This window comes from Acartia tonsa, chromosome 15 (genome assembly GCF_053477335.1).
Source record: "Acartia tonsa isolate MP-2025a chromosome 15, ASM5347733v1, whole genome shotgun sequence".
Taxonomy (NCBI): Eukaryota; Metazoa; Arthropoda; class Copepoda; order Calanoida; family Acartiidae; genus Acartia; species Acartia tonsa.
Genome location: NC_137274.1, coordinates 13,822,103 through 13,850,042, shown reverse-complemented (window position 1 = coordinate 13,850,042; position 27,940 = coordinate 13,822,103). Strand labels below are relative to the sequence as shown.

Below are 27,940 nucleotides of genomic sequence, written 5' to 3'. Positions count from 1 at the left end.
TTGTGTCTGATTAGATTAGATTAAATTTATAGTTCTCGAGTGCATGTACATACATAAAAAAAAACAATAATAAATTAATTAAATGAATAATATGTATATTTATATATACAGTCAAATTTTATTGATATGGTTAATTTATATAAAATGTTTCTTTCCAAATGGCAGTTTCCTAAAAAGTAGGAAGTATGCAGTAATGTGTATTCACACATTGTTTTCATACAGGCCATATAAGTAAGACAAATCTGCTCTATTTATGGACATAATGGTTGATTTTTTTCAGAGGAAACCTTTTTCATGTCACCTGTAAGATGCAGCTTAAGATCCCCAACACAAATTTTAAGTAAGTTTTTTCTCGTATTCATTCAAAACCGATCAATATCCGGTGGATTAGAACCGGTTTTCATCAATACTAAAGAAATATGTCTAAGTCTTGTTCTAATCCAGCGGATGTTAATCAGTTTCAAAGCTGTACTGGAAAATACATTATATAACAGACATACAGCCAGACAAAAAGACAGACACACAGACATACAGTCAGACATACAGACAGACAGACATACAGACAGACAAACAGACAGACATAAAGACAGACAGACAGTCAAACAGACAGACAAACAGACAGACAGACATACAGACTGACATACAGACAGATATATAGACAGACATACAGACAGACATACAGTCAAACATACAGACATACAGACAGACAGACAGCCATACATACAGACATACAGACAGACATTCAGTCAGACATACAGACATACATACATACATACAGATAGACAGACAGACAGACAGACAGACAGAGAGACATACAGACATACAGACATACAGACATACAGACATACAGACATACAGACATACAGACATACAGACATACAGACAGACAGACAGACAGACAGACAGACAGACAGACAGACAGACATACAGACATACAGACATACAGACAGACAGACAGACAGACAGACAGACAGACAGACAGACAGACAGACATACAGACAGACATACAGACAGACATACAGACATACAGACAGACATAAAACAGACATACATACAGATAGACATATAGACAGACATACATACAGACATACAGACAGATATACAGACATACAGACAGACATAAAACAGACATACATACAGATAGACATATAGACAGACATACAGACAGACATACAAACAGACATACAGACAGACATAGAAGTATTATACATATTTTGAATTTTTTTTCAGTTTTGATATTCAGTTCCCCCCAAAATTTTGTAGCCCGAGAAGCCGTCAGAGAATCTTGGGCGTCGGCCCTCACACAGGGAGGGGGACATTTGCTTCTAATCATCTGATAATGAGAAGTTGGTACCTTAAGTTTTAAAATTGATACCCAAAGTATTATAAAATGGTACCCAAAGTATTATGAAATGGTACCCAAAGTTTTATAAAATGGAATCCAAAGTTTTATAAAATGGTACCCAAAGTTTATTAAAAAGGTCCCCAAAGTTATAAAAACTGGTGCCTAAAGTTTTATAAACTGGTACAAAAAGTTATATAAAATGGTACCCAAAGTACAAACAAAGATGACAACATCCGTAAAGCGAAGCTCTGAAACGGTAGGACTAACGAACATTAACACTTGTATAGTGTCAGAACTGAATAAGTAGAATGTAAATGTATAAGTGGAAACAAAATTGTAAGTAAATTTGTCGCAAAACTGCTTTTTTTTTTTTTTTTTTTTTTTCTTAAATACAGGATACTGTTTAATGACATTCTTACATTTTTGGGACTTGATTACAGAGATTAAATCATTGTAGAAAGTTGTAATAGGAATCAATATTCGAAAAAACAGATGAAAATGATACCTAATTATTTCACATAAAAATTATTTTCAAAAAAGTTAAAATGGACGTACGGACATTCTGGTAATAATTATAGAGTTGCTACGCTTCCTAAATCGCACCTAACATGTATAGGAATCATTATGCAAAGTTTAAAATCGATAGTTAAATTCTAACATGTCAAAATTAAAAAAAATAGGACGTACGGACGGACCTACCTTAAATATAGAAAAGCTTTACTTTAAAAATGACAAAAAGAAAAGGTTTCGTGATTTCTATAATTCACATGTTGCAAATTTTACCCAATCATCAGAGTAATCAAATAAGAATAGTGTTCATCATGGGCAGGTAGGATTATTTTGTGAATTACAAGGAAGTCTGTCTGTCTGTCTGTTGCTTAGGATCTCGGTAACTGCTGCTGCAACAAGGACGTCCATGGGGAGGGGGGGAAAAGTGATTATCTCCCCCACCTCAAAGCATACCCCTTGTCTATATCATATAAAGATTATCCCACCCCCAAATTTGCGTATGATTTTTTTATTTTTACACTGTTTACACTATTGGTTTCATTAACAACTTTAGGGACAATAGTGAATTTTGATCGGTTGGTTCATTAAGTTGAGGGTTGAAAAGTTCCAAAAACTAATTTTAAACTACAGATGGAGTAATTTTGTATATTATCATTAAGACAAACATTAATTTATTAGCAATTTTCTTATCCCTTTATTTTAAAATTATTTATAGCTCCGTATTATAGACAGTTTTCCGCGGATATTATGCGGATAGTATGGCTGAGAACCAGTTTCAATCCTGCGGATAATAATCTGTTTTGTTTAGATACACCCCGGACACAACCATCCCCTTCCACACACCCCCAACAGATATTGACGGGAATATTCTTGATAAAGAATTTGTAGGTAAGGCTTCTTGTATATCCTATCGAGTTATGTTGTCCCCAACCCCCTCAGAAAGAACCCTCCCAGGCTCAGGGCATAGTTCAAGATGCACACTACCATGATCTCCTGGAGGATCAAGATCAGAATAGGGCTAACTTGCATCTTGAGTAAAGGTATGTGGCCAACCACCTGCAGCTATCCTTCCATGGTGGCTGTGCTGATCTCTGATTGGCAGGAAGAATCTAACAGCCCATTTCAGGGGCCAGGTGTGAGACATTACTCTGAGCTTGGCCCAAATGGTAGGGTTAATGGGAGCCTGAGGACACCAATGGGTCTCAACCTGCCCAATCCATGGGTGCAGGTGAACAACTCCCCAGAAAACATGTGGTGCAGACCTCCAAGGTGCTCCACTATGGCCTGTGGGTAAATGATCGGGTTTCTGGTTAGGATTGGCCTTGCCTTCTATCTGTCAGTGGTGAAAATACTGACCTCATGCTGTAATACACAGCTATTCCATATTGGTTAGTTTTGGGAATGGGTTCGAATCCCTACTTGTGTTAACACATAAAGGCACTCTCTGTTAGGAACTCCAGGCAGTTAGTTTGGCCACAGGAGCAAAGATACTCTGTCTTGGGGCTGTCTCACTAAAATCATACTAAAACATTAACCCTTACAGATCTAGGGGGGGGGGCTCCAAGAGCCCCCCCCCTCTAGTTTTTTCAATCTCATTTTTTTTGTAGGTAAGATGGAGTGCTGTAACTTCATGACTTTTTAAGTTTAGTAATTATACGTCGGCAAGAGTTAATTTTATTAGGATATCTGGTCTGTGTCGGTCGTGGTGTCCGGTCAAAGTCGTTTGGGTAGCAAAAAAAATTAGAAAAAATTCTAAATAAATCTTAATTTCTACATTGTGACTTTTGTATATAAGGTAGAAACCTAAATTTGTTTTGGTGAATACTTAGATATCAATGACCTTCTGAGAAAAGTGGTGTTATGACCGTTTGACCGCTCCCTGACCGACTTTATGACCGATTTTTGTCCGGCTTTTACTACAGACATATATCATGAATATTGTGGCTTCTATTACAGCTAGAGACCTATAATTTTTTTGGTAAATCCTTGAGCAATAATAAACAGATAAAAATATTAATTTGCGCCGCCAACCGCCGTTTTACCGCCGTAACTGCTGAAAATGGCGGTTTCCGTTATTTGCCGTTTTTCGGCGATGATCAGAAAAAGTATTTTTTTTGTTATGAAAAATAAAAGTTCGTCCTAAAATTTGGTCATCCTAGCTGCAAAATTGGCCGCTCTACAGCTGTTTTAAAATTTAGCGGCTGGCCGCTAAAAAGCGGCTAAGGAGCGATCTGAACGCTATGACTAGAAAAAGTAATTTTCTCTAAAAATACACATGAACCACCAGAAAAAAATTTTACGTTTTTATCTGTACCAGGAGCCGAGATAGAGGGGGGGGCTCTTGGAGCCCCCCCCCCCAAATCTATTAAGGTGGGAATTGGGGCCTGATCTGTAAGGGTTAAAAGAAGACTTAAGTTTTTATTTGGATATTTAGTGTAATTTTACGTAAAATCTTAAAATGGCGATATCCGGCAAGAAGGAACGGCTAGGATTTTGTTCTCAACTGATTCTAACTACCACTAGGTCCTATTTGAACGCCCAATTGTCCGAATGTTCGGTTAAGGAGGGTCGTGTTCCCTTGAACAAAACAGAATTAATTGAATATGCTTTACATACCGACGGACATACACAATACACATACGGGAACTAAAATTTTCAACATCTGAAACATATGATAGTTATTTCTCGCATAGCGCATTATAAACAGCTTTCCGCGGATATGAAATGTACAATTATAAAAACAGTTTTTTTGGCCACGAGATTCCGAAGTCACAGGCTTAAAAATGGTTTTAATCTTATTATAGTACATTTTTATATTCGTAGAACAATGGTTATAATACAATGCTAGACATAATTTTTCAGCATGGATGAGAACCGGTTCTAAACCACCGGATATTAATCGTTTTTGGAGCGATACTGGAATAGTTAATTCTCGCATCATATTATAAACAGCTTTCTGCGGATATAGAATGTACAATTATAAGATTAAAACCAGTTTCGGCACCTAGGGGCTCAAACTTATGATTGAACATTTTTATATTCGTAGAAAGATGATATAATACGATGCTAGATATATGGTTCTAATCCAACGGATATTAATCGGTTTCAAATGAATACGAAAATAGTTATTTCTTGTATCGTATTATAAACGGCACATCGGGGCTAAAAAAACTAGTTTTAATCTTATGATTGTACATTTCTATATTCGTAGAAAACTGGATATAATATGATGCTAGACATCGTTTTTTCGTATGGGTGAGAACCGGTTCATATCCACCGGATTCGAATGAATACGAGAATAGTTATTTCTCGCATCGTATTATAAACGGTTTTCCGCGGATATAGAAAGTACAATTATGAGAATAAAACTAGTTTTTTTAGCCCCGTGGTGCCGAAGGCACCGGCTAAAAAAACTGGTTTTAATCTTATGATTGTACATTTCTATATTCGTAGAAAGCTGGATATAATACGATGCTAGACATAGTTTTTTCGTATGGATGAGAACCGGTTCCTATCCACCGGATTCGAATGAATACGAGAAAATTCATTATCTAAACTTATGAAAAAAAATCTTCGATTATTTTTGGAAAAATCTACCAAATTCTTTATTTTTTTAGAAAATCGTCTGTATGTGGAATCTATACAGCATAATGACATCATTTTGGAGGACTTCATGGACACATATCTCAATTTAACATTAAAAACTGCCTTCGCTCTAAAATGGGCGGCGAAAAACTGCCGTAGAGCTAAATATGTGTTTAAGGTAGGTTTCTTATAATCAACGCTTTTCTATTTATAATTAGGGTCTGTATGTCCGTCTGTACGTCCGTAACGCAACAGATAGCTATTTACATTAATGTAATCATGTTGAAATCGCCCTATCATTTTCAACCTAAGCATGATGATTCCTATAACAGTTAGGTACAATATAAAAAGCGTAGCAACTCTGTAATCATAACCAGAAAGTCCGTACATCCGTTTTAATCAAGATGATTTTTTACTTTTTTGACAAGATTTTTTTATATTATTTAACTATCCCATTTATATGATTTTTCGAACAACGATTCCTATGACAATAAGATTAAATATTAAAAGCGAGTAATTTCTATAAAAAAGTCATAAAAACGTAATTATGTCCGTAAACAGTATCATTACTTAATCAATTTTGTAATTTTGTACAATGTGTAAATGGAGAAAATCGCTCAAAATAAAACGCATGTGACGTAATAGAATGAGTGATTATCCATCTCTTTTTTATAGGGTTTCTTTCCCACTTTTCCTCTCATCTCCCTCATTTTTATGGCGTCCCATTAAGCGACTTTACTTTTACTTTAATGGTCGTTTGTCATACAGTTGGAGAGCATCGCTGGGAACCGTGGGAGTCAATGGGAAAATTTTATAAAAACCCTTGAAAAATCTATGAATCTAAAAAAACTTATGAACTTTGGGGAAAATATTTGAACCTTTGAAAAAAAATTTGAAAAAAAACCTGGGAATATTTTATGAACCATGGCAAAAATTTTTTAACTGTGGAAAAAGTCAATGAATCTTGATAAAATTCTGTAGCTGTCTATAGTGCCGTAGCAAAATGGGGATAGATGTCACTGCTTTTGAGGTTAGGAAATAGAACACAGTAAAAGTGTCGGACTGATTATGACGTAAAAAAAATTAGCCAATGAGAGGCCATTATTGACCAATGGTAAAATTTATAGCGGCCTCTCATTGGCTGTTTTTTTACGTCATAATCAGTCCGACACTTTTACTGTGTTCTAGGAAATACCCTATACCCCGTCTCTTTTCTAGGGTGTTTCTTTCCCCCTTCCCTTTCTCTTTCCCTCTACTATGACGTCAATAGAATAGGTAGGCTAAAAGCAGTGACATCTATCCCCATTTTTCTAGGGCACTAAACACAGCTACAAAATTCTTTGAACCGTGGAAATATTTTATAAACCATGGAAAAACTCTATGAAACGTGGAAAAATTTTATGAACCAATGTAAATTTTATTAACCACATAGCTGTGGCAATTTCAACTACTATGGAAAATTCTTTGAACCGTGGGAAAATTTTTTGAACCGTGGGAAAATTTAAATTTTTTATTCCTAGGTAGATGATAATGTTTATGTTAATCATGAAAATTTGATTTCACTGTTTGAAAGTGTGCAGTTCTACAAGAAAGAAATTAATTACGAGGTAATATTAGTTTTAATCAACAAAATTGTAAAGGATTTCAAGGCATAAGACAATGGCTGATAAATTAATATACATCCCCAATGATTATCCTCAAAATTACCCATTCTGTATATTACAATTAGTAGTTGAAACGTTTGGACACTTAACTAATATATGGAACCATTAAAATTTCAATAAAAGTCCCCAACGCTGTAAGCCTACTAATAAGAAAACGTTATTATAAGACTTTGGGGACTACTGTTATATTAGTTTTTAATCAACAAAATTACCCCTAATATAAATTTAATTATTAGTGGATCAGAGATCTCAAGGCATAAGACAATGGCCGATAAATTGATGTACATCACCAATGATGATGCACAAAGTTACCCATTCTTTATATTGCAATTATTGGTTGAATCGTTTGGACACTAACTAATTGAACCAATAAAAATTCAATAAAAGTCCCCATTGCTGTAAGCCTACTAATAAGAAAACATTATTATAAGACTTTGGGGACTACTGTTATATTATTTTTAATCAACAAAATTACCCCTAATATACATATTATTATTAGTTGACTTTGTCAGGGATCCAAAGGCATAAGAAAATGGCCGATGTACATCCCCAATGATGATACACAAATTTACCCATTCTTTATATTACAATTAATGGTTGAAATGTTGAAAATTTTTGTAAAAGTCTCCATTGTTGTAAGCATACTAATAAGAAAACGTTATTATAAGACTTTGGGGACTAGTGTAATAAACAGCCCAATATTACCTTCCCTCCTAGGACTTTGCACATCCCAATCAAGATCAATCTTATCCCCCCCCCCTGTATGATATAACGAGTAAATAAACTTAAGGTTAGGTACAGAGAGGTGGAGGGGGGGAGGGGTTGGCAGTCCAAAATTAATGGTTAGAAACTTTGGATATGTTTATTAAATCTTGATTTGTTAGTTCAAATTATTTTCTTAGTGTCTAAACATTTCAACAAATAATTTTAGTCTACAGAAGGTGTAATTTTGTTCAACATCATTGGGGATGTACATCACATTATTGTCCATTGTCTTGTCCCTTTAGTTCCATAACTATAAAATTAGGAAAAAATAAAAATTATTTTGATTTCCCGGAATCGAAAGGGATAAGACAATTGCTGTTAAATTAATGTTCATCCCCAATGATGATACACAAAACTACCTCATCTATTAAAATCATATTAAATATTCTAATGTTTACTTTATTAAGTGTCTAAAAAAATCAGCCATGTGACGGCATAAAAATGAGGAAGATTAGAGAAGAAGTGGGAAAGAAAGCCCCTAACAAAGAGATGGATAATCCCTCATTTTCATGACGTCACATGGCTGATTTTTTAGACACTTTGTAAAGTTACGTAGTTATAGGAATTACATCATTTAGTTTTGTTTAAAAATCCTTTAAAATTAAATCAAAAATCTTCCAAAGTTGTTTAATAATTTAAATTAGCCGATTTTATTTTTTAGTTATAGGGGAAAGAGGAGTGGACATTGGGCTGTTTATTACACTGGTCCTCAAAGTTTTATAATTACGTTTCCCTATTTGTTTGCTGAACAACTTTCGGGACTTTAATTAAATTTTAATTGGTTGGTTCCTTAAGTTGATTGTCTAAACGTTTCAACCACTATTTGTATTTTACAGAGGGGATAATTTTGTGTATCATCATTGGGGATGTACATACATCAATTTATCGGCCTTTGACTTTAAAAGTCGGCAAGTCAGTCGTGCTATAAAAGATAAATATATATATATATATGCCAGGGATCTAAAGGGATAAGACAATGGCCCATAAATTGATGTACATCCCCAATTGATAATACATAAAATTATCCAAACTATAGATTACAATAAGTGGTTGAAACGTTGTGACACTCAACTTCTAGAACTAAACAATTAAATTATAAATAAAAGTCCCCAAAATTGTTCAGCTAACGGATAAGAGAAGGTTATCAAAAAACTTTGGGGACTAGTGTAATAAACAGCCCAATGTCCCCTCCCTATGCATAAAGTTTATTTGATTTTCCATTTTTTCTTTCTTATTGGCCACTGTACATCTGTTGGAAATCTAATTTTGTCCCGTTTGTCCATCGTGACTTTTTTTGTGCATATTATCACCCTTGTTTTAAAAGCGAAGTTTTTCTATAATTAGGGTCGGTTCGTCCGTCCGTCAGCTTTTTTCGTTAGGCATGTTAGAGTTACCCTATCGATTTCAAACTTTGCATCAAAAATTTTCCTGAATTTAAGCAGTTTTTGACCAAATTTACTAAAAATTTTGTTTCTACTTTTGTTCATTTATATTCTGATTTTTCAGTTTTGACTCTCTACAAGTGTTAATGTTCGTTTGTCCTACCGTTTCATAGCTTCGCTTTTATGGATGTTGTCATCCTTGTTTTTTTTATAGACCCCCTATGGGCTGAATGTTACACGAACTATCCCATATGCGTTCCTGGGTCATGTCATGGATTCTATGAATATTAACAGGTAAACAGAAAGACAGACATACGGACAGACGGAAGGACATATAGACGAACAGAAATATGGATAGACAGACAGATAGACCGATATACAGACAGATAGACAGATGGATAGACAGAGAGAGAGAGAGAGAGACAGATAGACAGACTAATATACAGACAGAGAGAGAGACAAACAGACGGACGGAAAGATAGACGGACAGACAAACAGTCGGACAGACGGGAAGACAGACGGACAGATGGTCAGACAAACAGACAGGCAGACGAACAGACAGACAGACGGACAGACGGATAGAAAGATATACTTCCGGATAGACAGACAGATACAGATAGACAGAAAGACATCCAGTCAGACATACAGAAAGACAGACAGAAAGACATCCAGTCAGACATACAGAAGGACAGACAAAATGATTAAATCAATTCAATTCCTAACTCTTTGATGTACTAACCCTGCAGGGCTGCCCAGTACCCAAATTTAACCTAACCTAACACGAAAATCTATCAAATACCACCACGTTTACATAAAAAAAAGGAGAGGATGGGGTTATTATCTTTGTATAAGAAAACTGTGGTAGCACTGAAAATATAAGAGGAAAAAGCAGGGGCTAAAAATATGTTTTTATTTCTTCAAAAATTACAAATTATTATGTATATTTAAATGCTACACTATATAGAAGCTTTTTATAGTGCCTGTAACAAATGACGTCCTATTAAGATAGTCCATTATTCTAATATGACGTAATTTGGGATTTTTTGGCCAAAAATTTTAGATTTATACCCTTTCTATAGACACTACATTTAAATCTGAAAAATCCCGAATAAGGTAATAATAGAATAATGGACTATATTCTAATAAGTATAATACACCTGTGGATAATTTTTAAAAAGATAAGTCCAAAAACCGTTGGCTACCACACATTCAATTGTATAGCTATTTAGACTTTGAATACCGCTTAAAATGGTGTGCGGGTATGATCTGTACGTTCAGCCGTTTGGCAGCTAGCAGCCTTTAAAATTCATAGATTTTTGGCAATATTCGTTACCAGCAATATTTTAACGTGAACTGCAGTAGATCCTAAATTTTAAATCATCCAGAGTTGTATTATACTTATAAAAATCATGTGTAAGTTTCTGCTTTGGTCTCAGATAAAAATATACAAACTCGACCCACTCTAAATTGTACATTCCCTGTGATAATACACAAAATAATCCCTTCTTTAGATTATAATAAGTGGTTGAAACGTTTGAAAAACTCAAATTAATAAATCAACAAATCAAATTTCAAGAAAATCCCCAAAAGTGTTAAGCAAACCAATAAGAAAACATTACTATAAAACTTTGGGGACTAGTGTAAATAAACAGCCCATTGTCCCCTCCCTGTCTGACATAATTTTCCTTGTTCAGGGATGTAAACTCCAAGTATTTCATGCCGCCCGAATTTCTGCCTGGTTCCCTCATGCCAACATTCATACGGGGCCTCGCGTATGCATTCTCAGGTATGTAGTGTAGGGGATGTCCGTCAAATTACCGGATATCTGGTCAGATATTCTACCATGTCAACATTCATATGTGGCCTGGCGTATGCTTTCACAGGTCAGTAGTCTAGGGGTTGGGCCGGATACCATATGCCGGATATTCTACCATGCAAACATTTATATGGTGCCTGTCTTATGCTTTCACAGGTCAGTAGTCTAGGGTGGAGCCTGATTTATATTTAGCCGGATATCCAGCAAATTATCATATACTTCCGGTCGGATATTCTACCATGCCAACATTTATATGGGGCCTGGTGTATGCTTTCACAGGTATGTAGTCTAGTGGATATCCGGCAAATTTTCGGATATCCGACCAGGTTTTCTTCCATGCCAACATTCATACGGGGCCTGGCGTATGCTTTCACAGGTATGTAGTATAGGTGATATCCGGCAAATTACCGGATATCTGGCCAGGTTTTCTTCCATGCCAACATTCATATGGGGCCTGGCGTATGCTTTCACAGGTCAGTAGTCTAGGGTTGGGCCGGATACATTTTTTGCAAGATATCCGTCAATAAATCGGATATCCGGTCGGGTTTTTTACTATGCTAACATTCATACGGGGCCTGGCGTATGCTTTTACAGGTGAGTAGTATAGGATTGGGCTGGATACATATTTGGCAAGTTACCATGTACCGGATATCCGGTAAATTACAGGGTATCCGACCGGGTATTCTACCATGCCAACATTCATACGGGGCCTGGCGTATGCTTTCACAGGTATGTAGTCTAGGGTTGGGTCGGATACATTTTTGGCCAGATATCCGGAAAATTACTGAAGATGTCACAACTTTTGGCGCACCCATTCTATTGACGTCATAATAGAGGGGAATAGAAAGGGATTGGGGAAAGAAAGAAACTCCCTAGAAAAGAGAAGGGGTATAGGCTATTTTCTGACGTTAATAGAATAGGTAATTCAAAAGCAAATTTTCAAAACTGAAAAAAAAATTCTAAGAGGATATTACCCCTAAAATTTAAAGTTCCTCCTTCCTGTTTCGCCATCAAGTGCCCCTAGAGGCCTCTATGAGTGTAGCTGATATTAATTATTATCTTCAGGAACCCTCATCCTGCCTCTCTACTACTGCCTCGCAGGGTCAGAAACACATCATTTAATCACAGTGCGTTCGAAGGTGCTTTGACTTTTGTGTCAGAACCTAAATTGGGACATAGTGCATCTCATTACGCTAGGTTAAGTAACTTCATTTCACTTTTCAATAAAATCTAAATTGCAGCCGTTTTTGAGAAAATAAAGAAATTTGAACAAGTTTGCTTTTATGAAGTCTTTCACAAAACCTCTCTATATATGATTTATTTAAGGCTGAATTTCCGTGACCTTAGCAAAGCAACTGATAAAAATGGCCATTAATTAACTCAATTCAGGATTGGTTTTATGAAGAACTTTATAAAAGCAAACTTGTTCAAAATTTTAAATAAATAATCTTTGCTTTGCTTGTCATGATTATGCAGTAACTTCTAGGGGATGAAAATTGAACTTGAAATTTTTAAATCTATTTTTCTCAAAAACGGCTGCATTTTAGCTTTTATTGAAAAGTGAAATTAAGTTACCTAACCTAGGGTAAAGAAATGTCCCAATTTAGGTTCTGACACAAAAGTCAAAGCACCTTCTTACGCACTGTGTAATACCTATATGTGCGACAACTTTAGTTTAATACACTCTTCCAATTTTTAAAATTTACCAAAAGGCCTGCCTATTTGTTTCAAGATCCATGACAGATCTATGCAGGAAATAAATGTCTATAAATGAGCTCAAGTTTTCCAACGTCAAGTGTTTAAAACTCATAGTGCTTCAATAATCCATTGACCAGAACAATAAGACCCATTATTTTACTTTATTTCTTATTTTTTCATGTTGCTATTTGAATTACATTGAAGTATTTTATCTATAATACAAAGTAGAACGATGTCTGTCTGTCTGTCTGTCTGTCTGTATGTGTGTCTGTATGTCTGTTTGTCTGTATGAAGCTTAAAATCTCAGTAACCACTGAACCGATTGGGTTCTACTCTTCAGGGAATATACGTAGTGAATTTTGATTGATTGATTTGTTAAATTTAGTGTTTAAACGTTTAAACCACTAATTTTAATCTACAGAGGGGTTAATTTTGTGTATCATCATTGTAGATGTATTTCAATTTATCGGCCATTGTCTTATCCATTTATATCCCTGGTATATGACAGTCGCATAACCCCTCCCTTCCTCCCTGATATAAATGTGTGTTTCTGTGAACTAGAGGTAGATATATACCTGGAGAAGATGTCATGCTCTCAGGAATAATTTCAAATTTAATTTCAAAAGGGTCATCTCAGAAAACGCATATCTCAGAAAATGCCTAACTCAAAAACACCTATCTCAGAAAATGCCTATTGCCTAACTCAAAAACATTTATCTCAGGAAACCTAGGGTTTTGATAGACAAGAAAGCCAAAAACTTCAATTAACAAAACTGGTATCAATTTTGGGATTATCTTATTATTCGTAGAAAATTGCCAGTAATACGATGCTATATATAATTTTTCATTATGGATGAGACCGGTATTAATTCAGTAGATATTAATTAGTTTCGAAGCCATACTGGAATAGTTATTTATACCATTGTATTATAGACAGCTTTCCTCGGATATTAGAATGAAATATTATAGATTAAAACTTAATTAATTTTATGGTTTCTATATTATTATTCGTAGAAAATTGTCTGTAATATGATGCTAAATATAATTTTTTTAGTGTGGCGGAAACAGGTTTTAATCCAGTAGATATTAATCGGTTTTGAAGCCATACTATAAGTTTTTTCCGCTTAGACGTGCCTTTTTTCATTAAACATTTTTACACATCCATAAAAGCGAAGCTCTGAAACGGTAGAATGTCATAACTGAATAATCAGAATAAAAATGTACATTTTTACGACTTGTTTATAGATGCTTCGTGTACAGCAATGTACATTGTTGTCCTAGGAATCACTTAAAAAATCAGACCAATCGGATAATTAGATAACATAAAAATTAGTTGAAAAAGTTAAAAAGCAACAGGTTTAAATGGACGTACAGACTTTCTGGTAACGATTGTAGAGTTTCTACGCTTTCTAAATAATACCTAATTATTAGAGAAATCATCGTGCAAAGTTTGAAATCGATAGGACAATTCTAACATGCTTAAATTAACAAAAAAGCTAACCGTTACGGACGGACTGACGGACTGACTTCGCTTTTTAAAAGAATTGAATGAAAATTATTGAACAGGCATTTGTGGAACAAAACAACTGGGTCTCAGGTATGCATTTATATTTTCAACAGGGCTGGATACATGTATTTGGCCGGATATCCGGCTGATTTCTTATGCCGGATATCCAGTATCCGACTGGATATTTTTGTAATTTTGTAAATGGAAAAAGTAGCTCATTGTGACGTCATAAAAATGAGGGAGATGAGGGGAGAAGTGGGAAAGAAACCCCCTAAAAAAGAATAGATAATCACTAATTTTTATGACGTCACATGTCTTTTTTTTTTGAGCGACTTTCTTTATTAATTACCTAATTATCAATATCTACGTATAAAAGTAACAGAATGTCTGCGTGTGTGTTTCTATCTGTCTGTACTGAAGGATCTCGCTAATCCCTAATCTGATATGGTTCTCCTTTACATTGCATTGTATCTTCTCAAAGGTCCAACAAAGTTTATTTTGGGGGGAGGGTACTATCATGAGAAATCATTTTTTTCTAAAGAACATGTTCTAACTTTTTTTTATTTTTTTAACCCATTCGTGACGAGCTCACAAAGTTTTAAGTTTTGATTCAACGGGGTTCGATAAAATAGATTGTTTCAATAATTACTCAACAGAATTTAAAAAGTAAGGTGTAAAATTAAGATCTTACTATTTTTGTTCATAATGGCAATTTTCTTCTTTTTTTTGTTGCGTTTTAGTACCTTAAAACCAACTTAATATCTTTTAAAAACTTTAAATTACTTCAAAAATAAGAGGTCTACAATACAAACTGATTGCATATCTAAATTCTATGGATCATTTTACATCTACTTCTTACTAAAAACACCGACTAGCTCTTTAAAAAATCACAAAAGCTAGGACACGTTCTTTTGACACATTACAATCTTTCCCGATTTTGTATTACTTTTGCGGAACATGATTCCCGTTACATCATATTTTTCTTTCCCGAAAAAGGGAAGGGGGGAAGAAAATAAAGAGATGGGAGAAAAGGGGGTTTTCCCCATCTCTTTTGAAGAGATTTTATTCCCCCTTCCCTTTTTCGGGAATGAAAAATATGACGTAACTGGAATCATGTTCCGCAAAAGTAATACAATATCGGGAAAGATTGTAATGTGTCGTTCTTTTTTTATAGTAATGAATTAATTTTGACTGATATAAAACTTCCCACCACATTTTTGATTAATTTCTGACAGGGGTAAGTGGGATAAATTTACCAGTAATACTTTTGATTTAACCAAAAATCTAAAAATATTTTTTTACGACGAATGAACTAGAGTTGGGCCGGATACTTTTTTGGCCGGATACCGGATATCCGGCTGATTTCTAATGCCGGATATCCGGTTCTGGCCGGATATCTGGCCAACGTTCGATATCCGGTGATTTACCGGATATCCGGCGTTAAAAATCAGCCGGATATCATGTAACCGGATAGTTTTAATATCCAGTATCCGGCCGGATATTGAAAATGACCGGATATCCGGCCCAACCCTACAATGAACATATGTTCCTTCAAACCTACGAAAGGGACAAACGTACTAACATATGGTTATACCCCGAGAGAGTTATGGGCTGTTTATTACACTAGTCCCCAAAGTTTTAAACAACACTTTCTTATTTGTTGGCTTTACAACTTTGGGGACTTTGGGTGTATTTTAATTGGTTCGTTTATTAAGACAAGTGTTCAAACGTTCCAACCCCTAAATTAACACTGCAGCAGGGGTAGTTTTGTATATCATCATTGGGGATGTGCACCAATTTATTGGCCATTGTCTTATCCCTTTAGATTCCTGACTTTGATAGTTATATATGTCTCCGTATTATAGACAGCTTTCCGCGGATATTATGCGGATAGTATGTCTGAGAACCGGTTCTAATCCAGCGGATATCTTGCTTAGGTTGACCCACCATCCTGGATTTTGGAGGGGGCCATTTAATCTTGAAACCTTTGATATGTGTCTGATCAAAGAAGCAGGTTAGTATTGTTATTTTAATATTCGTGGAAAATTGTCTGTAATACGATCCTATACATGATTTTTGGTTCAAGTCTCTACGATACCTATCAAATGTTACGCTCAAGTCTCTACGATACCTAGCTTTGTTGCGTTGAAGTTAAATTTTATGTGATTTCTCTTGGGAGGGGGGTGGTACCCTCCCCCAAAATATTATAAACCTTTCCGGGACCCGATCGGTTTAGCGAGATCCTTCAGTACAAACATACAAACACGCAGACAGACAAACAGACATTCTTTTACTTTAGACTAATATTCAATTTTTATTTAACATGACAAAAGACATTAAATAACATTAAGTTGAATTTTTATAGCAAGCAAGGTATACAAAAGCCTTGGTCCAAAAGCTGGTGCACTCAACTACCATTAAAATTTAGGACAAATTTACGACGATAAAAGTCGTTCAATTAAATTGTAGACAGCCCTTTATTTTACAGCCAGTCAAACAAAAATTATTGCCGATTGGTTCAGCGGTTAGCAAGATCCTTCGGTGCAGACAAAAAGACATCCTGTTACTTTATTATAAGGTTTATTTTGGATATTATTACCTAATTTGGTCAGGACATCTTTCGAGTTCAATTTATAGTCTAGAGAACCCAAGGGCAGCCATCATCCGATTGTAATGGGATGCAATACTCTAACACCCACTGATGGATATTAGGTTAAGTAACATTCATCAGACAACCAACCCTTTAATTGCACCACCTTTGTCTGAGAAGTCCTAACTGTGTATGGTAATGAGTTGCGAATATTTATAGGTCAGCGCATTCACTCCTACTCTAACTATTTATATCGCGCACCTGACATAGCAGCAGTAGGAACGATTTTTAATGTCTTTAGTTAGTTATGACGCGGTATCGGGCTGAGGTTCGAACCTATCACCTCCAAAACGATGAGCAGATGCGCTACGTTTGAAAAAAGCTCATTTTGGCTACTAATTAATATTTTTTTTCTATTTTTCAGTTGCTGTTCATGATTTCGACCCAGACGTTATTACAGAAATATTTGAGACTATTCAGGAAACAATAAATATTCTTTACTACTTTTGGATGTTGTCATACTTGTTCTTATCTAATAGTTACTTATCACATCGTATTATAGACAGCTTTCCGCGAATAATATAATAAGATTAAAACCAATGTGATAGCCCCGTGGGGCCGAAGTTCAGGGCTAACAAAACTGGGGTTGATTTTATGATTTTTCTATTTTTTGTTCGTGGAAAATTGTCTGTAATACGATTATTCAGTTTTACAGAGAGCCGGTTCTAATCCAGCGGATATTAAACGGTTTCGAAGCCACACTGGATTAGATATTTACCGACACTAATTATAGAAAAGATTTAAAGTATAATTGTCTCTTTTATATGTATGTATTATGAATCAAAGATCTAAAGGGATAAGATAATGGTCGATAAATTTATATACATTCCAATAATAATACACAAAATTACCTCCTCTGTAGTTTACAATAGTGGTTGAAACATATGAGCACTCAACCTTATGGACCAACCAACCAAAATTCAATAAAAGTCCCCAAAGTTATTAAGCAAACGTTACTATTAAACTTTGGGGACTAGTGTAATGTCCAGCGCAATGTCCACTCCCTCCCTGGGTATTAAGAATATTTGTTGTGCCAGGACTCGAACTCATGTCCCCAGCCCAACTCCCTGATAGAACACAGCAAACCTGGAACTTTTGTGTAAAGAGTATACATGGCTGTACCACCAAGCTCCTCCTAGTGGGTTCAGAAATAGGACGAATGAAATGTCGTCTTACACCCTGTGATATCTTGTATTCGTCAACTTGTAACATACCATCCTATAATATAAAGTAATAAGCTTTTTTTGTCTGTAGCGAAATATCTAGCTAAACGCTAAACCTATATGGTTCTTCTTTACAGTGAAGCCTCTCATAGGCTCTGAGATGGTTTTAGTCTATTTATTTTTTTTAAAACATAAGTCTGGGTATGGTTTTAGGCTATTTTTCTGCCCTTTGAATATAGAGTCCCTAGATGCTAGGGTCGCAGCCGCTAGTACTTATAATAAAGTAACCTGATGTCTATTTGTCTGTTTGTTTATACCGAAGGATCTCGCTACCGCTAAACCACTCGGGTTCTCCTCAACAGGGTAGCTTCTCATAGGTCTCATAGATCCAAGGAGCTTTAAGTGTGAAATTTACATTGTCCGTCAGTCTGTTGGTCATGCATAAAAGATATTTAAAATATTTTTGTATTAATAATCAGAAAGGTTTCGTGATTTCTATTAATTATAGCACATTTATCAACCGAATCGTCCTTCCATTTTTTTATTGATTTGCTACTTATGGATATTGTCATCCTTGTTTTATTTATGAAAGTCGACATAAACCATTACCATTGAATGCTACAGTTTTTGAAATGACGTAAAGTGGATTTTAACGACTTTTGAATTTATTTCTCGGTGGATTAGAACTGGTTCTCATCCATACAAAAAACTATGTCTAGCATCGTATTATATTCAGTTTTCTACAAACATAAAAATGTACAATCATAAGATTAAAACTAGTTTTTTTATCCCGTGCCTTCAGCATCTCGTGGAAAGCTGTTTATAATACGATGCGAGAAATAACTATTATGATCCTATATTTTTGTTAATATAAATGTGTAAGTTATTGCAATAAAGTTTATTTATATACAAAGTTTTACTACATTTCTTTGTTATATAGTAACCCGAGCCGTGGATTTTTGAGTTCTTGATGGCGGACGTCAATAGAATACGACATCAGATGATATAGAGGACTGTGTTTAACCTATAGAGTAGCTTTGCTCCGATACCATCAAATAAAAAGGAAAAATATTAACAGAAGTGTATTGTATTGAAAGGTTTAAACAGAGCTGGATCTTTAAATCATTTTAGTGGTGAGCCAGATCGGGGTAAGCCAACTTTCCACCAATGAGAGCACAGCATTTTATAAATATTTGATAATATACATGAAATGAGGGTACAATGAAAAAAAATAACATGAATCATTACCAGATTTACAGATAATTGGCAACTTTTGGGGTTTATCCCTCCCACCAGCTAGGTGATAGGGTCACAGATCTATCAATTAACACAAAAGATAGATTAAAATACATTCTATTTGTAGACAACACAGTTTGATATCAAAAAATCTTAGGAGCGAAGCCACTCAATAATACACTCAAGACTTGTCCCTTACTACAGTTACATCCATTCTTTACATTTCTATTAAGGAAGCAGCCATTACGTGCCGCAAGGCCAATAAAACAGTGCTTTTATGCTTTAGAAGTACACCGACAAACCTTCTGAAGGGAAAAGGGTCCTATACAGTATAAGGACATACTTTCTTTTTTAGTGTTTCATTATATAAATACCTTGCTTATGAATCATCAGTCCAAAAAAATTATATCACATAAATCAAAAAGTTAATAATCAGCATGTTTTAAATGGACGTACGGACTTATTGGTAACGATCATACAGATTGAAAACATCCATAAAAAAATAAGCTCCCAAACAAGAAAGAATGACATACGAACATTAATTCTTGTAGAGTGTCAGAACTTAATAAAAAAGCAGAGTATTAATTTCTAAGTCTAAGCAAAATTTTACAAAAAATTGTTGCATTAAATATAGGATACAGTATAAGGACATACTTTCTTTTTTAGTGTTTGGTTTTAGAGTTGCCTCTCTTATAATATTGTACCTTGATCTCCAAAGAATCATTATTTCAAAAATTTGAGGTAAAGGATAATTATAATGAATAAGAAATAGTTGTAAAAAAACAAGGATGACAACATCCATAAAAGCGAAGCTCTGTAACGGTATGACAGACGATCATATACTCTTGTAGAGTGTCAGAACTGAATATATAAGATAAGAATATATAAGTTTTTACAAAATTAGACGTAAATTTGTTGCAAAACTTATCAAATACAGGATTCTGTTCAAGGACATACTGACATTTTTAGGACTTGATTATAGAGATGCTTCGCTCAAAATATGTACCTTATTGTAATATGAATTAGTAATCCAAAAATTAGACCAATCGGATGATTTTATCACATAAAAACTTGTTATTAAAAAATTTTAAAAATCCACATGTTTAAAATGGACGTAAGGACATTCTGGTTACGATCATAGAGTTGCTAGGCTTTCTAAATCGTACCTATCCGTTATAAGAATCATCATGCAAAGTTTGAAATTGATAGGACAATTCTACTATGTATAAATTAATGCAAAGAGCTATTTGTTACGTACGGACGGACGTACGGACCGACCCTAATTATAGAAAAGCTTATGTTAAATTATATATTAAGCACATTTAATTTACATTAAAAATATTTATTTCATAAAAAAATAAAGATATACAAAAAATATAGTTATTTATCGCATCGTATTATTAACAGCTTTCCACGGTTTTAAAAAGAAAATTCTAAGTTTGAAAGTTTTGTTAGCCCCAAAGGATCGAAGGCTTGGGCTAATGAAACTGTTATAAATTTTTTATTTTATATTAGTATTTGTGGAAAATTGTCTGTAATACGATGCATTAAATGATGCAATAAGATATTTCGAAAGTTGAAGGTCCATTTTTATTTTATATTTGTTTCTTGTGTTTGAAGGGGATCTAAAGGGATCTAAAGGGATAAGACAATGGCCGATAAATTGATGATCATCCCCAATGACGATACAAAAAAATAACCCTTCTGTAGATTACAATTAGTTGTTGAAACGTTTGGACACTCAACTAAATGAACCAACCAATTAAAATTCAATTAAAGTCCCCAAGGTTGAGTTGAGCCAACTAATAAGAAAACCTTATTATAAAACTTTGGGGACCAGTGTAATAAACAGTCCAATGTCCACTCCCTCACTGGGTGCTTAACCTCTTGTTGGCTAGGTGACGTTTAAAACAACATCCAACAGACAACCAACTCTTCGATTGTATAACCTTTGTCTGAAAGTCCTAACTGTGCATGGTAATTAGTTGCGCCTGTTTTGGACCACGGCATTCCCCTACTCTAACTATTAATGTCGCGCACCTGACAAAGCAGCAGTAGGAACCACATTTAAAGTCTTTATGAAACTGCATATTATTTTGAAGAATCGATATATTATCACTTGGATGTTGCACCAGATTTTCATGTACTCTGATAAAATGATGCTCGCAGCTGGCTAAAATAACCATACTCTCCATACACCCCCTTTACAATAACCCCTCTTCTCCTACTGGATGAACGAACTGGCTTATACCAAAAACAAATTTAATTTTAAAAAATCACGTGATTTTCAGCTGTTGTTGGGGGGCAACACAAGATAAAATTTACGAATTTTTATATGCCCCCCAAAAATATAATTTTACATTTATTTCGCTTATTGGCTATACCTTATTCCTGCATATAAGCAAGCTAAATTGACAAAAAAAATTATCCACATATATCCTTTATCCATTTTTTGAAGGTCCATGTCGTTTTTTTTGTTTGAAGACAGTTGCATCATTCCACCGCTCAAATTAGTTGTGAAGGTATTCTTATTTCAAGCCCTTCCCAACCATTTTGAACTGTAGAAGAAAGCAAAAAAAAAAACGCACTAAATTTTCATAGATTTTCTCTTTTTCTTTCGTGGATTTTTTAAATTAAAATTTTTAATTTGATGTATTTAGGTTCCAATGATCTAAAGGGATAAGACAATGGCCAATAAATAAATGTACATCCCCAATAAAGATACACAAAATTACCTATTATGTTGATTACAAATATTGGTTAAAACGTTTGGACACTCAAATTAATTAACCAACCAATCAAAATTCAAAACGAATAAGAAACCTTAATATAAAATTTAAGGGACTAGTGTAATTATTAGACCAATGTCCTTTAAAAAGCTCATTTAAATTTTATGAAACCTACATTATCCCCCCCCCTTTCAGCCCTCTTTTTAAAAAAATAAATAGAAAATATGGGAAAGCGGTTAGTTTTTTTTCTTATGCCTATCATAGTTTGGGGGACCCTAACCCTGCAAAGCTACCCACCTACTTTTAAAAAAAAAAAATAAGGAGGGGGAAGGGTTTACAGTGCTTAAAAAGGTAATTTTTGTGTAATCATTAAGGAATCTAAAAGGATAAAACAATGTCCGATAAATTGATGTACATTCCCATTGATGATATACAAAATTACCCCTTCTGAAACCTTTAGGCCTGAATTTTGTAGATGTTATCTAGCAAATTGATGTACATCCCTAATGATGATACACAAAGCTACCCCTTTTTAAACCTTTAGATCTGTGTATATGTAAATGTTGTCTAGTAAATTGATGTACATCCCCAATGATGATACACAAAATTACCCTTTCTTAAACCTTTAAAAGCTGTGTATGTAGATGTTGTTTGGTAATTTGATGTACAACCACAATGATGGTACACAAAATTACCCCTTCTCAAACCTTTATAGCTGTATATGTAGATGTTATCTGGTAAATTGATGTACATCCCCAATGATGATACACAAAATAACCCCTTCTTGAGAGCTGTGTATATGTAGATGTTATCTCTGCTGCTAGTTGGCCACAACTGACTTGCTACAGATATCATATTAATTAAGAAGATTATTGCGCCAGAATTAAAGGATTAGGAAAACTACGGAAAAACGGACAGACATGTCAGTTGAAAAAAGCTACTTATTAATTATCATTGCCAGTGGCTGCGCCCCTAGGGCGATATGGAAGGGCAGAAAAATAGCCGAAAACTACAGCATATTTATAAAAATAGCTTAAAACCATCCGGGGACCTAAAAGAAAGTTTCACTGTAAAGGAGAATCATATTGGTTCAGTGGTTAGCGAGATCCGTCGCTAAAGACAAAAAAGCTTACTACTTTATATTATCTATAAAATACAAATTAGAACGATGTCTGTCTGTTTGTTTGTTTGTCTGTCTGTCTGTTTGTTTGTTTGTAGCGAAGGATCTCGCTAACCACTGAACCGATCGGGTTCTCCTTAACAGGGTAGATTCTCATATGTCCCTGGAAGGTTTATAACTATTTTAGGGGAGGGTACCACCACCCTCCCTAGAGAAATTAAATTTTTTAAAAATTTCTCAATTTTAGAAAGAGAGTGCAACGAAAAACAAACATCAAACGTAAATTTTTTTTACTTTTTCTTTTAAAACCAAAAATAAGAAATTGAATTACTAAATTCGACTCTCTCCTCCTCAAGTGCCCCTAGAGGCCTCTAGGGGCGTAGCCGCTAGTTCTTATAATAAAGTAGTGTAATAGGATCTTTGTGTGTCTGTCTGTACCAAAGGATCTTACTAACTGCTAAACCAATATGGTTCTCCTTTACAAGATAGCTTCTCATAGGTCCTGGGATGGTTTATAACTATTTCGTGGGAGGATACCACAACCCAAAGAAACCGGCTTTCGAAAAAAAATAACCCCACTTACGTAATTTGTAGTATAATAGTTATTTATCGCATTGTATTATAAACAGCTATAAGCGGATATTTTAATGAAAAATTATAAGATTAACACCAGTTTTTTTAGCCCCCAGGGGCCGAAGGCCCGGGCTAACAAAACTAATATTCATTTAATGATTTTTATTTCAATATATGTGGTAAATTGTCTGTAATACGATGATGTACATGTTTTTGTCAGTATGGCTGATAATCGGTTTCGAAGCCATACTGGAATAGTTATCGTATTATAAACAGCTTTCCGCGGATATAGAATGTACTATTATAATATCAAAACCAGTTTTTTAGCCCCGAGGTGCCGAAGGCACCGGTTAAAAAAACTGGTTTTAATCTTATAATTGTACATTTCTATATTCGTAGAAAACTGGATATAATACGATGCTAGACATAGTTTTTTCGTATGGATGAGAACCGATTCCTATCCAACGGATTCGAATGAATATGAGAAAACCTGTTGCTTAATCTCTGAGAAATGAATACAAAATTAATATATGGCTTCCAGGGATTTAAAGGGATAGGACAGTTGCCGACAAAGTGATGTACATCCCCAATGATGATACACAAAATTACCCCCTTTAAGTAGAATTAAATTATTAGTTGAAACATTTGGACACTCAACTCAATGAACCAACCAATCAAAATTCAATAAAAGTCCCCAAATGTGTTAAGCCAATGAATAAGAAAACGTTATTATAAAACTTTGGGGACTAGTGTAATAATAAGCCCAATGTCCTCTCCCTCCCTGCTTGAAGGTAAACTACATTAGTTTGGTTTAGATCATATTTTTTAAAAATCTAATGGATCTTAAGGGATAAGACAATAGACGCTAAATTGATGTACATCCCAAATAATGATAAATAAAATTGCCCTTTCTCTAGATTGAGTGGTTGAAGAGTTTGAATACTACCAGTATTACACATTTTAAAATAAAGTACCCAAAGTTTTAAAGCCAACAAATACGATACTGTAGTTATAAAACTTTGGGTACCAGTATGATGTCAACTCCCTTAACCCCCGACCGTTGCACAACAGAGCTGGATCTTTAAATCATTTTAATGGTGAGCCAGATCGGATGTGCGCCGAATCACAGAGCGGCATTTCATAAAATGCTGTGCTCTCATTGGTGGACAGTTGGCTCACCCCGATCTGGCTCACCACTAAAATGATTTAAAGATCCAGCTCAGGTAGCCCGTCCGCTCATCGTCGGGGAGGTGATAGCTTTGAATCTCGGTCCGACACCGCGTCATAACTAAGGATGTTAAAATGCTATATCGGGTGTGTGACATTAATAGTTGGTGGAAATGCCTTGGCCCATAAACAGGCGCAACTCCTTAACATGCACAGACAAAGGTCGTGCAATCGAAGGGATGGTTGTCTGTTGGATGTTACTGAAATTAATATTCTTGGGTGTTAGAGTATCGCATCCCATTACAAGCGGATGATGTTCTGGATTCTCTAGATGATCACTTTTAAATCAAAGCATAGCAAGGTAAAACATGTAATAGTTTTTTTCCCGCATCGTATTATAAACAGCTTTTCCGCCTTCGGCACCTCGGGGCTAAAAAACTGGTTTTAATCTTATAATTGTACATTTTTATATTCGTAGAAAGCTAGACATAGTTTTTTCGTATGGATGAGAACCGGTTCCTATCCACCGGATTCGAATGAATATGAAAAAAAATATAATCGAGAGGATCCCTTGTAGCTTCTTCCTAGCTTTAAACCAGGCATATAGACATAGATAAGTTATAAATAAATAATAGTTATATATCGCATCGTATTATAGACACCTTTCCCCGGATTTTAAAATAACAAAAAAGAATAAGATTAAAACCAGTTTTGTTAGACCTGAGAGGGGATTCAGTACTCAATAGCTGAGAGAGAGAGGGAATATTTGGCTGTTTATTACACTAGTCCCCATAGTTTTATAATAACGTTTTCTTATTAATTTGCTTCACAATTTCGGGGACTTTAGTGAAATTTGATTGGTTGATTCATTAAGTTGATTGTTCAAACGTTTCAACTACTAATTCTAATATAAAAAAAAGGGGTTATTTTGTGTATTATCACAGGGGATGTACATAAATTTATCGGCCATTGTCTTATCCCTTTAGATCCCTGGATCAACAGGCAGTTTTGAGGGAAAAAACGTTTGTATGTCCGTTTAGTCCTGATTAATCCCCTAGAAGAGTAAAAACAGGGGAGGGGACATTACAGGGATCTAAAGGGATAAGACAATGGCCGTTAAATTGATGTACATCCCCAATTATGACACACCAAATTACCTGTAGATTACAATTAGCAGTTGAAACGTTTGAACACTCAACACAATAAACAAACCTATCAAAAGTCCCCAAAGTTGTTGAGCCAACGAATATGAAAATGTTATTATAAAACTTTGAGGACAAGTGTAATAAACAGTCCATTGTCCCCTCTATCTCTCTCTGGGACAATTTTCATTGATTGTGTAAAAACATATAATTCACAGAAGGGTTATTTTTGTTTATTATCATTGGGGGTATACATATATCCTTATAATAAAGTAACATGATGTCTTTCTGTTTGTACCAAAGGATCTCGTTAATCGCTAAACCGATCGGGTTCTCAGTAACAGGGTAGCTTCTCATAGGTCCCAGGAAGGTTTATAGCAATTTTGGGGGGAGGGTACCCCGACCTTCCCAAGATAAATCACAAATAAATTGAAAATAATTTAAATTTTCCCGCCGCATAGTGTCGCTAGCGTAGTGGAGCTGCGTAGAAGCATGAATTTAACAGCTGATTGACCATGGACAAATTATTTCTCAAATTAGATATTTGAAAGAAAAAAAAAACATTTAAATGCCACTAGATGCCTTTAGGGGCGTAGCCGCTACTCATTATAATAAAGTAACAGCATGTCTTTCTGTTTGTTTGTTTGTACTAAAGGATCTCGCAAACCGATGAACTGATCGGGTTCTCAGTAACAGGGTAGCTTCTCATAGGTCCCAGGAGGGTTTATAACTATTTTTGGGGGAGGGTACCACAACACTCCCAAGAGACTTGAACGCAGCATACACATGAAATAAAAAACACATTTACAGTGCCAATAGAGGCCTCTAAGGTGGCGAAGCCGCTAGTATATATTAATTTATCGTCCATTGTCTTATCCATTGACATCCCTGAGAGGCACTATATGCTACGGCTGTTGTATTGGATTAAATGAAACTATATCCTAATCTGGACTTGTGCGCTGCCAGGGATCTAAAGGGATAAGACAATGGCCGATAAATTGATGTACATCCCATATTATGATACACAAAATTATCCCTTTTATAGGTGACAATTAGTAGTTGAAACGTTTGAACCCTCAACTTAATGAACCAATAAATCAAAATTCAATGAAGTCCCCAAAGTTATAAAGCAAACAAATAAGAAAATGTTGTTATAAAACTTTGGGGACGAGTAAAATAAACGAGGGATCTAAAGGGATAAGACAATGGCCAATAAATTTGTGTACATCCCCACTTTTGATATACATAATGACCCCTTCAGTAGATTAAAATTATTGGTTGAAACGTTTAAACACTTAACTTAATGAACCAATAAATCAAAATTCACCAAAGTCTCCATAGTTGCCAAAGAATAAGAAATCGTTACAATAAAACTTTAGGGACAAGTAAAATAAACAAGGGATCTAAAGGAATAAGACAAAGGCCTATAAATTGATATACATGCCATATTATGATACACATAATTATCCCTTCTATAGATTAAAATTGTTGGTTGAAACGTTTAAAAACTCCCCTTAATGAATCAACCAATTAAGATTCAATATAAAAGTCCACAAAATTATTAAGCCAAAGAATATGAAATCGTTACAATAAAACTTTGGGGACAAGTATAATAAACGAGAGATCTGAAGGGATAAGACAATGGCTGATAAATTAATATATATATATCCCCAATTATGATACACATAAATACCCCTTCAGTAGATTACAATTAATAGTTGAAACGTTTTAATCCTCAACTGAATAGACGAACCAATCAAAATTGAGTAAAAGTCCTTAAGGTCTAAAGCCAACGAATAAGAAAATGTTATTATAAAACTTTGGGGACTAGCGTAATAAACAGCCCATTGTCCTCTCTCTCTCTCTCTCAAAATAGAACACAGTATAG

At 34.8% G+C, this 27,940-nt stretch overlaps 1 protein-coding gene across 1 annotated transcript in view; it reads left to right on the top strand.

Moving 5' to 3' along the window:
• The window catches only part of LOC145307442 (beta-1,3-galactosyltransferase 1-like), a 23,661-nt gene extending 6,066 nt beyond the window's left edge, over nucleotides 1-17,595 (top strand). Inside the window, exons 4-16 of the mRNA XM_080149886.1 lie at nucleotides 281-340; nucleotides 1,231-1,307; nucleotides 2,140-2,174; nucleotides 2,664-2,743; nucleotides 5,473-5,622; nucleotides 6,965-7,047; nucleotides 9,466-9,545; nucleotides 10,946-11,037; nucleotides 12,133-12,169; nucleotides 13,327-13,365; nucleotides 14,333-14,362; nucleotides 16,210-16,286; nucleotides 17,287-17,595. Of these exons, the coding sequence (XP_080006012.1) occupies nucleotides 281-340; nucleotides 1,231-1,307; nucleotides 2,140-2,174; nucleotides 2,664-2,743; nucleotides 5,473-5,622; nucleotides 6,965-7,047; nucleotides 9,466-9,545; nucleotides 10,946-11,037; nucleotides 12,133-12,169; nucleotides 13,327-13,365; nucleotides 14,333-14,362; nucleotides 16,210-16,286; nucleotides 17,287-17,447 (1,001 nt within the window). The 3' untranslated portion in view covers nucleotides 17,448-17,595. The remainder of the gene's footprint in view (nucleotides 1-280; nucleotides 341-1,230; nucleotides 1,308-2,139; nucleotides 2,175-2,663; nucleotides 2,744-5,472; nucleotides 5,623-6,964; nucleotides 7,048-9,465; nucleotides 9,546-10,945; nucleotides 11,038-12,132; nucleotides 12,170-13,326; nucleotides 13,366-14,332; nucleotides 14,363-16,209; nucleotides 16,287-17,286) is intronic.
• Nucleotides 17,596-27,940: the final 10,345 nt, after the last annotated feature.